The sequence below is a fragment of the Haliotis rufescens genome, unplaced genomic scaffold (assembly GCF_023055435.1).
Source record: "Haliotis rufescens isolate VD_foot unplaced genomic scaffold, xgHalRufe1.0.p SCAF_2, whole genome shotgun sequence".
Lineage (NCBI taxonomy): Eukaryota > Metazoa > Mollusca > Gastropoda > Lepetellida > Haliotidae > Haliotis > Haliotis rufescens.
The window spans coordinates 19,522,941-19,536,341 of record NW_025963890.1 but is presented as its reverse complement, the minus strand read 5'-3'; the positions used below and the strand labels follow the sequence as shown (position 1 = coordinate 19,536,341).

The following is a 13,401-nucleotide window of genomic DNA, read 5'->3' as shown; positions in this document are numbered from 1 at the left end:
TCTGGTCCCCGTCCCACAAAGTATTCGTAGAGCTAAGGCGATCGTAACTCCAATACTAACTAACCGTATCTACTGTCATAAACGACTCGTGGTTTAGGTACAGCTTTTACAACATAACACATACCCGTCCTTTCAAGGTGGCCGTTGCATCAAACTGTGGTGATGTAAATCCGGCAGGGATCATCACGCCTTTTCTGACCGGTACAGTGACAGTAATTCGATACATTTCTGGGAATCAAAGAAAGGAAGTATTTGCAAAATATCCAACATAGCATTCAGGAAAAGAGGAGTGTCGCCGATATCCTTTTGTTCGACAGAGATCATGAATCTTTATATCGGACAACACGGCGTTTGATGCAAATACACAAAATAATATTCGCATTTATTTTGACTTGGTAAATGACACCTTTATGTTTTTACTTAGGTCTACCTCTCTCGTTCGTATTTCCAAATTGTGAAAATGGTGTTGAATCGTCAACAGAGTTGGTGAGTAAGTGAGTACGGTTTACGCCGCTTTTAGCAATATTCCAGCAATATCACGGCGGGGGACACCAGAAATGGGCTTCACACATTGTACCCATGTCGGGAATCGAACCCAGGTCTTCGGCGTGACGAGCGAACGCTTTAACCACTAGGCTACCCGGCCGCCCCCGAATCGTCAACAGAGTGAGTCTTAGCGATGGTTAGAATAACGTAATTACACTATCGTGTGATTGCTGATAGTTGTTACAACCAAGCTTTTTAAGGTAATATGTTGATATCGTACAAACCATATCACGCTTAATTTCAATTAACCCCGAATGGCAAACCACAATATCCCATACAAATTACCATTACGTCTTTGTTTAAAATGAAATCATGATGAGATGCGAAATTAAGATATTTTAATCAGATCAATCCAGTTTAGAGGTTGATGATCTTTGTTGAAGAGGTTTTTCCCCAGATGTGTTGAAAGGACACATTTGTCTGGATTGTAAGACGTTCGTTGAACTGTACTCAACTAACCGTATCTACACTCATACTCATACTCATCCGCATGCTTGAACAGAGACACTCTGGTTTGGACAGATGTGCCATGAACTATCAATGACACAGGACATAAAGAAGATGGCCTAAGAAGTAGTTTTAATAATGTATGAGTGAACCACTTAGGGGCTTTGTGGAAGAACTTGGTAACCTTATCTGCATTACCTTTAGAATAATTATTTACAATAGCAATAAAGGTTCTCCAGCAACAGGTTACGCCTTTTGCCCCACCTACACACGTGCATACTTCAGGCCTCCTCGAAAATTTCCCTCTAATGCCTCGTTTCACATTTATGGTTAGTTGTGCGGATCGGAGAGTTCCTTTGAAATTTATATGACAAGCACTAAATTATTAATTTGACAGTGTGACGTCAGTGTTTGCAACACACCAAACCTGTTCAATGGGGCAGCATATTATCAAAGCTTTAAGCCCGTAGTGCTCTTAATCTTGCATCACTACTGCACCATTATCTAACAAGGAAGGCGTATCAATACCATGATTTGGGGACTGAATGGCCATACTCGGGACACATTGCGAGAACTAGCCATCTAGCCACTAGCCGAACGCAGTAGATTACGGTTGGGCTTTTCCAGTTCAGTTCTACCAATGGTGCATTTTCATGATATGCTCTCTAAATCAGGGTTTGATGGTGAACGTACATCCTACTTTGGCATAAAGAGCCCCAAGCGCACTGTCATATGAAACCTTGCATGAAGCGCTCCAATTACATTATACTATATACCATACAGGCTGCATATGGGACATACATGCGTTATTAACAGTCATAGACATGTGAGTCAGTTTGCCTTGTGATTATTATTCCAGAGACAGATGGGATCAATACCAGCATGCTTCTCAAAGCTAAAGTTCTAAAAAGCAGGCCTCATTAAGACCCCGTGATAAATCTATTAAAATCAATATTCATAAAACAGATTGCGTCTCAAATCGTTAATGGGGGCATGATGAAGCCATTGAGATCATGAGACTAGCTCTTTGATTTAAAAGCACATACACAACGGCACCCTGACCGTAGCTTCTAGCATGGGTTTACAGCCTTCGATTTTCTATCTTCACCACAACGGTAGGCTTGATATGGGGAAATAATGAATCGACAAAGCTGCAAGGGTTACTGTAGAGAAACACCAAGAGCAGTGCAGAAACATCCGCCATATTTCGGACACTTCCACCTGTAATTTAGCTACACTAAAAATCACTTTGGCCTATAAGAAATGGGTTTTTTTATAAGGAAGAATGATCTATTTCTACATCACGACATGTCCACACGTTGCTATTTTGATGACTTTACATGATTCCCTTTTCCATGCTTATGGAATTTCGACTTTATAACATTAACTATTTCCAGATCATTTTTAGAAATGTTTTTTTTACATGACATCGGTACGTCATGACTCGCAAAGAACAATGATGAACGAAGCGTTGTTTATTCCACGATAAAAATTGTTCTATCGTGACGTCGTTTCTGGAGATTCGAACATGCGCTCGCAACTTGATGACGTCGTATATATAAAGATGTTATTTTTGAGAGGGGAGAGTCTTGTGAGTTGTTCCACATAGATGTAGCTGGTCAATGCATATAAACGCAGTAGTCGAACGATCGCATCCCGAATCGGGAGAGATATGATAATCAGTATTGGGTACAGGTAACCTGAGTGAGGAATGTAAGAATATACGGGAAATACCCACCTGTGCATAAAGTGGACCGGATTCTATTGAGAGTGTCATTATTATTTCCATATATATTGCGTTACCTATTTACCGATGCACACAACTTTTTAATGAAAAGGTTTTCTTTAGCTTTACGCTGCATGGCACCAGCAGTATTCATTTAAAAGAAAAGGAATATCTTAATATTACGCCTTTACTGCTACGCATTTGTCGAAGTGAGCGCTTAAGGGGATGTACTTTATTTTTGGGTCCTTTATTTGTTTTTTATGGACGCGCATTCTGTCCGTAAAGCACTTAGTTTGTCGAATCTATTCTTCAGGACATCCTTGGCGTATAATAACATAAATAATATGTTTTGCGGAGCTGTGCAGTGTAGTTTTACGCCGTCGTTAGCAATATTCCAGCAATATCACTGCGGGGGACTCCAGCTATGGGCTTGTACCCTTGTTGGATATCGAACCCGGGTTTTCGGTGTGAGCGAACGTTTTAACCACTAGGCTACCCTTATGGTAATGTATAGGAATTACTCATTTTGTCAGAGCATCTTCTTTTAACAGCGATCAAGGCATATACACACTCAGTATATACTCAAATCAATCATCAAAGAGGCGACTAATGGGATCGTGTGTTCAGTCTCGCTGATTTCGTGCATGCATTTCACCGTATCCCAAAAGCGAAGATCGATGCTAATGACTGGATTGTCTGGTGCAGATTATTTACAGACTATCGTCATATGGCTGGAATATTGCTGAGTGCGGCGTTGAAGAACAAATAGAACAATTATCATTACCGCCATTGTTAATCTTTCATTACTGCCCCCTTGTATTCCTGTTTGCATTCCTAGAAGCTTCTTAGCTTTGTATATGAATATACTCCCCTGTGTAAGCGTAACCAAACAGTATCCATATGTATTGATTCGATCATAATGAAGAGGGAAGAGGTAGCCTCGAAACGTTGTAACAAACACGTTTCATTTCTTCAAGAAACAAATTGTCAATTATTTACGTACCAAGGCTTGTAGTATTATGTAATTACAATATCACAATATGGGCTAGAGACTCCATTTCGTAGGCTTTACCTTTCTCCATGCAAGTGGCATTATCGGTATCCAGCTTAAATCCCTCCAAACACGAACAATAAAAGCTTCCATCTTGAGACTGTTCACACAACTGACTGCAACCAAGGTTCTCACAGTCTGAAACAAGACAACCAGGTGTTTTACATTTTACAAAAATGGGTTAGTCAGAACAAAAGAGATTAGTTCTGATACTGATCTGAGCAAATAACATTTGAATATTTAGTAATAGTAACCTAAAATGTTTTGCAATGGGTGCCGAAGAGAGTTTGAAAAAGCGTGATATGGTTACTTGATTATTGTTATGAACGGTTGGTGCCGTAACACACACGTTAGGTTCATACGGTTAAGTCAGAATAGAGAAATAATGTAGTGGAAGTAATAATAAAGACAGAAGATAGAGAGAATAGCTTAGATGAACATTTGACAATTATACGCGTAAAAGACGATACATCGTTCACGGATTAGTATCAGTTAGTGTCCCTTTCAGATAGGTTCCATTCACCTGACAGCTTTCCAAAAGCATCAGTAAATTACTCCATATAATATCCCAATGTATTGATATTTGTAGGGCTGTGGAGTTTCGTTACCCATGACAATCTTAAAATCACCCAGGACACAAACAGCTTTATACCTTCATATCACTTATTCTACTTGGTGTGATTAGCTATTGTATAACACAACGTCAAATCATTGATGATGTTTTCTTGCAGTTGTTTAACGTTTTGTACTTCCACCTCTGACGCTGATAACAGGAAATATGTTTTACATTTGTATCAGTCCCAACTTAGTCATGACGAGCATGAGTGAGTGAGTGAGTTGGGTTTAATGCCGCTTTTAACAGTATTCCAGTTATATCACGGCGTGTCAGCTTAATGTGTGAGGAAAGCCCGAAGTGATGCAGGTCTCAGACGTTTACCACTTCGGTGAAACCGACGAGCACGGGTATGGTGCTGACAAACCTAGAAACATAATTGGGGCGAACCGGGATTCGAACCCACAATCATGGGTTTCTGGCGTGCCCAAGGGACGCAACTCTGCACAGCGAGTCGCGGCGCCTTAGACGACTGGGCCATCCGTGCCCCCATGACGAACATGAAGTATTAGGGGTCTATTTTATTCCCGAGTCATAAACGAGATGTTTTTTGGAAAAGTAATAATACATGGATATTTTGTAATGCGCTGTAGGCCATCCGTTGACGGATGCTCAAAGTGCTGACACCATTATTGCCCCGGCAATTAATCAGTGTGCATTCGATTCACTCTCTCAGCTCCCCAGGGAGTATAGAACCCAAGCTGCCTATGAAGCACATAACCATATCCTACCAGGTACCCATTCACTGCTGGGTGAGGCATATTTTGAACAGCCTAAGGAGATACCACATGTGCTACACGTTCTTGTAGGTGGGGAAAGACCGAAGCTCCAGACAATGTCAGTAGCCAAGCTGCCGACAACGGTCATCCATCCAACCATTCTCCGTGACACGCGTTGGTTAACTTCACCTGATTTGTGACCTTTGTGGTGTACATAGGACCACATGTCATCACGGCCTAACAATTGTGGAAACCAACATACTCCCACCTGCTTTACAGAAAATATCAGTGTGTTGAAACATAAAACCACTAAAGCATGAAGGTCTATCTATATCTAATGGTCGCATTGTACATACTGTAAACTCATCACATGGAAACGGCAGAGGTACATTGGCTTCAACAGAGGCCGCTATTCTTTCCCCAAATATCTCATTTGTAACTTCGGAGTAGAATTGATCCCTGCTACCTCATGCTCGTCGTGACTGAGATCGGGCTGGTACAAATGTCGTGACTAGCTACTGAACAGTTGCCTTTCATCAATGCTTGGTCTGTCGAGGTTTGTCTTCAGGAAGCAATAATATATAACGGTATTTCTCAAGTTTCAAATGATCGTGGCAGAAGCCAAGAAAATGGGGATCCGAGTGCTGTCATATCCTGACGGTGGGGATAACTGTAATGTTAGTCTGTCACTGGTTTCTCTGGTCCAGATTAACACCTATGACAAACTTATTCACCCATCCCGCAATTGAACACAGAAACGACCACCTCGTTCACAACTCTAGAATCCAGGTGTTAATTCAGACCTTGATGTACAACGAACTTTCCTGATTACGAAAGTCCCACTGTTCTTATAGAAATACTGTTTGACAAGACAACCAAAACAAGGCACGATGTAACAAGTCACTGATCATATTATTAGTATGAGAATATTCCTCCAACGAACGAATGTTTCCTTATCATGCTGAAGTTTCAGTATTGAGAGTTCATTGCTGAAACAATGTTGAATATCAGCATATGAATACCGGAGGCAGGTATATCAGCTCATATCCAATATGACGGAGGTTGCGGAGACCACTATGGGTTAAACTACATGTATCATAATCTGTACCATCCCAATATGATAATTTTGACTACCATTCATATTCCAGGGTAGACACTAACCCAGTTTAGTCACTATAAACCCGAGGATGATTCATACACTTCATTTTAGTTATGTATGCTAGTCCTATAGGTACTTTTTAACATTGCTATATTTTAGCTGTGGCGACTAGACTAGTGACATATCAATGTTGCATTACTCTACGGCTTTAAAACCAAATGAGAAGGGAATATTGAAACTGCATGAACCCGAGATAAAACGTTATCCCTATATCCCGATAGTACGAATTAAGAACTCACATGCTACAAAGTTGCATATTGCAAAACTGAAGTCAGTGAATATTTTAAATTGGCATGCATCCATTAGCGACCGCACTTCACTAGAAACAGTTGTGTGTATGCTTTGTGAAAAAATTGTGGCCACGAAGTGGCGGGTGTTACCGATAGAGGAGGACATGCTTACAATATCGCTAACACCACAGTGATTTTATAAAGGTCATTACTAGTTTGCCTTTTGCGCCCAAAGGAATCTGTTTCGGCAGATCATCAAGACTGAGTGTTCTCTGGCGTAGCGTTTTGAACTAACAGGAAAATACCTTGGCGGGCAACTGAGATGAAAGTGTGCCTTCATCCTTCATCCAAATTTATTAAGCAATAGCACAATGTCAGGAGTTAAGCATTAGAAGTATTAGCTTAACAACACGCAGGAAAGATACAGATACAGAATGCTAGTGCAGTGTCATGTTATGAAAAAGCATTAATGCGACGCAGATTATGAAGTGAAATGAGAATACAGCAGACAACACATTTAGCAAACGCTCGACAAACACATGGACACGTACGCATTTGTATTAAAACTGGTTTGCAACAACTTAGCTGCAGCACCAAGTCTCTGTAGCTCGTCTGATATATGTATATTGGGAATGCTACATCGATGTCTAAAGCACTAACTGTAATTGCTATATAAGAAAACGATATCTATTAAGGGGTTTTGTGGGTAAAAACTTTTGAAGTACAACCGGGAATCTGACAAGGATCGGGTCAGCTACAGCTTATAATGTATTTCGAATAAATATGAATACCATAAAGTTTACTGAACTAGGACTTCCCTTGTTTGTTGTTCAATGCAACGATGCATTTTAGCAACGACCTACAGGATCAGGATACAATGATAAACTCAACCAAGTAATCAAGTCTGACTAGGCGATCCATTAAGTCGTCTCTAACTATAAGCATAGGTTTCAGGGGACCAATTATCGGGAACAACACTTGAAGTAAAATATCGGCCGAATGACATCGAACTGGTTTGTTAATATGGCTACCATACTGGGACCATATTGGAAATAGGAATCTCTCGAACATGCAAACGTGTCACTTTATTGGTCCAGTGGTTTTCAGCCGATGGAGAAACGCATCATGACACATGCTGGACTGGTTTTATAGACCAGGTACACTAAAACACATAAGACGCCACATGGTGATCAGATATGAAACCAATAAGTTAGATGTCCATGCAAGAGATTCCAAAGAACAATAAATGGTGAAAATCCATGTTCAGTATTGTGTCTTACATCACTTCCAGATTGTTCTCAATTTGGGGAATATCATAATAAATGGATGTTGACTCCCTTACTATTGACATCTGATTTGTCTGTAAATTGCAATTTCGAACTCTTTTAATATCCGTTTTCCATCCATCAGTCTCATAGTAGTGGGACCTCATGTGAGTCATCTCAGACTTTCTCGATACACTGGTTTCGTCCCTATGTGGGCAAATGTTTCGAAAATTAATTAACAATTAACAATATTGTGTTGTAATTTTAGTTTAGAAATCAACCCTTGGTCATTTTAGTCGTTATCACATAACCGTAAGATTGATCAGTTGATGATTATTTAACTTGGATTGTAAATTGAACTTCATTCAAATCCTTTAAAACAGTCTCAAATCAATACAAAAATAGCTATATCAAATTTTACAACTGACCGATTTGGATGGCGATCAACTTGAAATTCCTTTGCCCTGACCTGTATCAGTTGGTTAAACTCCATCAAACATCTATCTCAATTGATAGAAAAACAACATCTGAAACGTTCTGCCAGATCATGTATAGCCTATGAGCTACCTGACATGGAGCTTGACCTTTCCTTCATAGAAACGTGGTGGACGACGGACCCATTGTATAAGCTCCTCAAGTCTACGATCAATGAAGCTAATGTATGATGAGTGTTTACGTTATAAATGACACATATGACACCCAATGAATAATATAAACACATAGAAAAAATATATCTTTCAAGAAGAGTAAAAAAGGCTCCGCGTGTGATCATGACAGCTTGAAACTAAGCTGCCAGTGTCTCATTAAAGTCTTACCTTCGTGCATAGGTTCAACTGTAAAAGAATGCGTTAATGGGAGTGAAATTGGAGATGTGTTACTTGTTGACTGACAAAGACATGGTTTAGTAGTGAGCCTTGATTTGATGTATGAACATAATCCTGTCACCACAACCGGTCATGTTTGGTTTTGTGATACTGGAATCAAAATCAGGATTAATGTATTATGAGAAAGTGAATAGGGTTTGGATCGCTTGCTTCAGGTACAGCAGGACACCAGACATTTGCCTCATAACCATTTGGGGGAATCGGACCCGGGACTTCAGTGTGACGAGCGAACGCTGTAACCACGAGGCTAACCCGACGCCTTCTATGTATCTGAGGGGGCACGGGTGGCCCAGTCGTCTAAGGCGCCGCCACTCGCTGTGCAGAGTTGCGTCCCTTGGGCACGCCAGAAACCTATGATTGTGGGTTCGAATCCCGGTTCGCCCCAATTATGTTTCTAGGTTTGTCAGCACCATACCCGTGCTCGTCGGTTTCACCGAAGTGGTAAACGTCTGAGACCTGCATCACTTCGGGCTTTCCTCCCACATTAAGCTGACACGCCGTGATATAACTGGAATACTGTTAAAAGCGGCGCTAAACCCAACTCACTCACTCACTCACTCACTCACTATGTATCTGAAGGAGTGGTAGTACTTTGATTAGATGTGTAACAGGAATGATACCGTAATTAAACATCTATCCAAATTATCCAACACTGTAAGCGGGTATGGTATTATGTCGTTTTTATTCATACTATGGCAATGTGACGAATTTTTAACTACTACGTTGTCCCATCGTCGCTTAAATACTTGGAATCACAATACGTTGATAACTAATATGTGACAACAATGATCAGTTATCAATATTGATGAATGTATCATTACCCTTAAAATTGATTATTCAGTACCCTGATTTATGAGTATGAGAAATGATCACTTCTGTGTGATAGCACAGGGCTGTCATTTTCTCTGAATTATCCATTTATATAGTGAGTGAGTGAGTTGAGTTTAACGCCGCTTTTAACAGTATTCCAGTTATATCACGGCGTGTCCGCTTAATGTGGGAGGAAAGCCCGAAGTGATGCAGGTCTCAGACGTTTGACACTTCGGTGAAACCCGGGTATGGTGCTGACAAACCTAGAAACATAATCGGGGCGAACCGGGATTCGAACCCACAATCATAGGTTTCTGGCTTACACAAGGGACGCAACTTTGCATAGCGAATCGCGGCGCCTTAGACGACTGGGCCACCCGTGCCCCACCCCCTCCCCACAATATAAATAGATTCCGAGGACTAACTTATTAGTCCATACACCAAATACGTACCCACACAAGGTTTCCCCAAAACGTGACAACGTAATATGTATCGTTAGAAGAAGAAGTATCACACTATAGCTAGAACATCCACAAAATATGACAAAGGATCATGCTATCAAATTAGTAGAATGTTGTGCCCGTGCTTAAACGAATAAATACACACAGACTGTTGTGGAATACACACACACAAAGTGTTCGACAATGTACTCTACACAAATCCTAAATAAACCTTATATGTTAAAATTTCTTGATGAAAAACTTGACTTCCAGTTAGGTTTTACAATGACGAGGTTGGAATGAAAGAGAATAGGTAATTACACTGATGTCTTTACACCCGCATTGCAACTTTTGCATTAAATCAATGTCCTAAATTTAAATAATTTGAAGTAAAAAGCAAATGCAAAATTGTTACTTTTTTATTCATTAAATAAAATGTTAACTACCCTGTGTATATATACTGGCGGAAACAAATAAGAGAACACATGGTATTTCAAATAAGGCAGAGATGTAAATGTCTGTACTTCGGTCATCGCGATCGTTAAACAAGGTTTCGATCATCGTCAAACAATATCCAGTCATCACAAATCCATCTACGGCCATCGTCAATCTCCAGTCATCGTCAACAATCTTCGGCCATCAAGAAACATTTCCCTCCATATTCAGGTCACAATGAGAAACCAAGCCAAACAAATGTTTTTTTAATATGTGTCTCCTTATTTCTTCCCACCAGTATAGTTTCAACGTATCAGGATCGACAGGGTCATTTAAACATATTTAATTTAACTAATCTATAAAGTCACACAATATAATTGTATCACGTCTATAAATAGTTTTTTACAGAAAAAATAAATAAATATTTTTTTCCCATATGCTTTACCAAATCCCTACCTTGATGGAAGGGTCTGTCCGTCTTCAGGTGACACTTGCTGCCTTCATAGCCAGGTGGACACTCACATGTATTCACCAGAGAACCATAGAAGTATCTGGAGGAGAAACACAACAATTGTTTTGCAGTTCGATGTATTCGTAATTGAATGTGTCTGCATTCAGGTTAACCCTTAACTCGACATACATCGGTTAAGGCGAAACAACGTAAGACAACGTAAATCTCGTTCTTTTACCGCCACTTTGCTAATTTCGGATAACTCGACCAATTGCCCAAGACAACTCGAAATATCGATCGTGAAGTGTCACTGTATTGCATACAAACACAACTATAGAAATTCAACGCCAGACACTAATGAGTCTCGATTATCTGCCGAAACAGATTCCCTTGGTCATAAAAGACAAAATAGTGATGACAGTTATAGAAATGGCTCCCTGGAAATCAGTGGTGACAACAGGTGTTCAGGGTGAGCATGTCCTTCTCTGCCGCTAGAACATACTATAGCAAGCTTTATTTGAGCCTAATGGTCTCAGATTCCATTACCTGACTAATTAATTAGACCCGATTAATTTCAATTCACCACAAACGTACACGATCTGGGGATAGTTTGACAAACAATCCCGGACATAACGGCATATTGGTAAATAACTGCTGCCTACGCAACATCGAATAATTACAGGTCTCAGATGCAGATGCCGCCGGTACAAGCCGTTTTGACAGTGTACCCAGATATATCTCCCTTGGGACTAATATAAAGGCACCATCATCTCGTAGTCCGCTAAAGTACCGGTACATAATTTGAGGCTTAAGTGATAACATATTGATCAACATATGTGCCATTTAATGTTTGCGTGGGGTTTAAAGGGTTCACTTAGATGTGATAGTAAACACGTGATCGCAACTTTTCATTAGTTGCCATACTTCTGAAAGTTTGATTAACAAGCCTGTAAAACTCATCAACAGCGATCCTCCCTACTCAAATAAAAACATGGTTATATAGAAATGTGATTGGAATACTATTTCACTTCGTGGATCATTCTGGTATTTGTATTTTCATGGATAATTAACGTAACCGCTTTGGACAACCCCCGTCGTAAAATGCAACGTGCCTGAAAGATTGGCTCGGTGATGGCAAGTAAGCACTGACTGTTCATACGTACTTAAACAGAGGCTCCAGCAAAGTTTGCAGTTCCAGCACATGATTTATTCATATCATTCAAAACCATCTTTGTTTGCTTTTTGAAGATCAGTGGAACAGTTAATTATTACTCCAATTACACAAAGACAATTTGTTTTCACACATGGTGCAATTTAGAAATTCTAGAATTAGAGCACTTTTTCTTCTTGAAGCAAACTGATTTGTAATTTCTGCATTTTATTAATTGAACAGGTCCGACTATGGTAATACTCTATACATTATGCGCCCTTGCTGATGCAAAATCAAGAATGCTCCACCAGAACTTTACTAATCTTGTCCACTGAAAATTAAGTGTTTATATAGGTAAATGCAGATAATAATGTTTATTTCGTCTCTATTGCTGCGTCATGTAACAAGCATTTACTTTTTATACAAACTGAGTGGCGGGTACTACCGGTAATGCAGGACATGCTTACATTTTAAACGAACTCCTGGAGTCATCACTGATTTTCACTGATCCTTTCTTATAATTTTCATCACTATATTTCCTTTTAAGCACAGTTTCGGTGGAAAATCAAGACCTGTTATTCGCTGGCGTTGACGTTATATATTTGTAAGTGAATGTAATAGAAATACTTGTATCATATATCATATTAGGTTATATCTGAATCATCCTTATCTCCATTACACGAACGGTTAATTCGATTGACAGATCATTTCATCATTAAACATTGATTGCCCAACTCTACATTTATCAATTTCAGTTGTGTTTTTGTTGACGTTACCTGAAATTTGTAAATTCGTTTAGTGACTATTTCTTTGCACAATACAAGTAGTACCTATCAGATTATCCGTTTCAGTTTCACGAGTACGGCACACAATCTCTAGCGCGTACGTGAATGGATCGGATGGTCAAACTCGGTGACATAGATGATGAGTCACGTTTTATGCTTCGGCGTACGGGTTGTAGAGGCCGTATTTACAGGCGTCGAGGGGAACGTTATACACAAAACTGCATACAGATTTGGTTGTGGATGTGGGAATCCATCTCCTACACTGGTAGAACAGACTTGGTGCAAGTTCTGGGGAATTTAACGGCACCATGTTACACGGATGAGATTCTTTTGCCACACGTCCCTCCCATCATACATCAAGCGAACGCCATTTTCCAAGACAAGCGAACGTCATGGTATCTCAGTGGCACTATTAAATCGGCATTAGTCCACACACACACGCACACACACATATATATATATATAATAGTGGCACTATTAAATCGGCATTAGTCCGCACACTCTGTGTGTGTGTGTGAGTGTGTGTGTGTGAGTGTGTGTGTGTGTGTGTGTGTGTGTGTGTGTGTGTGTGTGTGTGTGTGTGTGTGTGTGTGTGTGTGTGTGTGTGTGTGTGTGTGTGATAAGGGTGCAACGCTACACCGATATTCCGATGCATCGCGATACTTGACCCACGATACGATATACGATAAA

General features: G+C 40.1%; 1 protein-coding gene across 7 annotated transcripts in view; it reads right to left on the bottom strand.

Moving 5' to 3' along the window:
• LOC124138812 overlaps positions 1-13,401 on the bottom strand; it is a 119,778-nt gene that overhangs the window by 65,318 nt on the left and 41,059 nt on the right. For all 7 annotated transcript variants that reach the window (XM_048399733.1, XM_046505689.2, XM_048399735.1 and 4 more), the window contains 3 exons: positions 10,782-10,876; positions 3,792-3,908; positions 125-228 (listed from right to left, as the gene is read on the bottom strand). In XM_048399733.1, the coding sequence (XP_048255690.1) occupies positions 125-228; positions 3,792-3,908; positions 10,782-10,876 (316 nt within the window). The remainder of the gene's footprint in view (positions 1-124; positions 229-3,791; positions 3,909-10,781; positions 10,877-13,401) is intronic.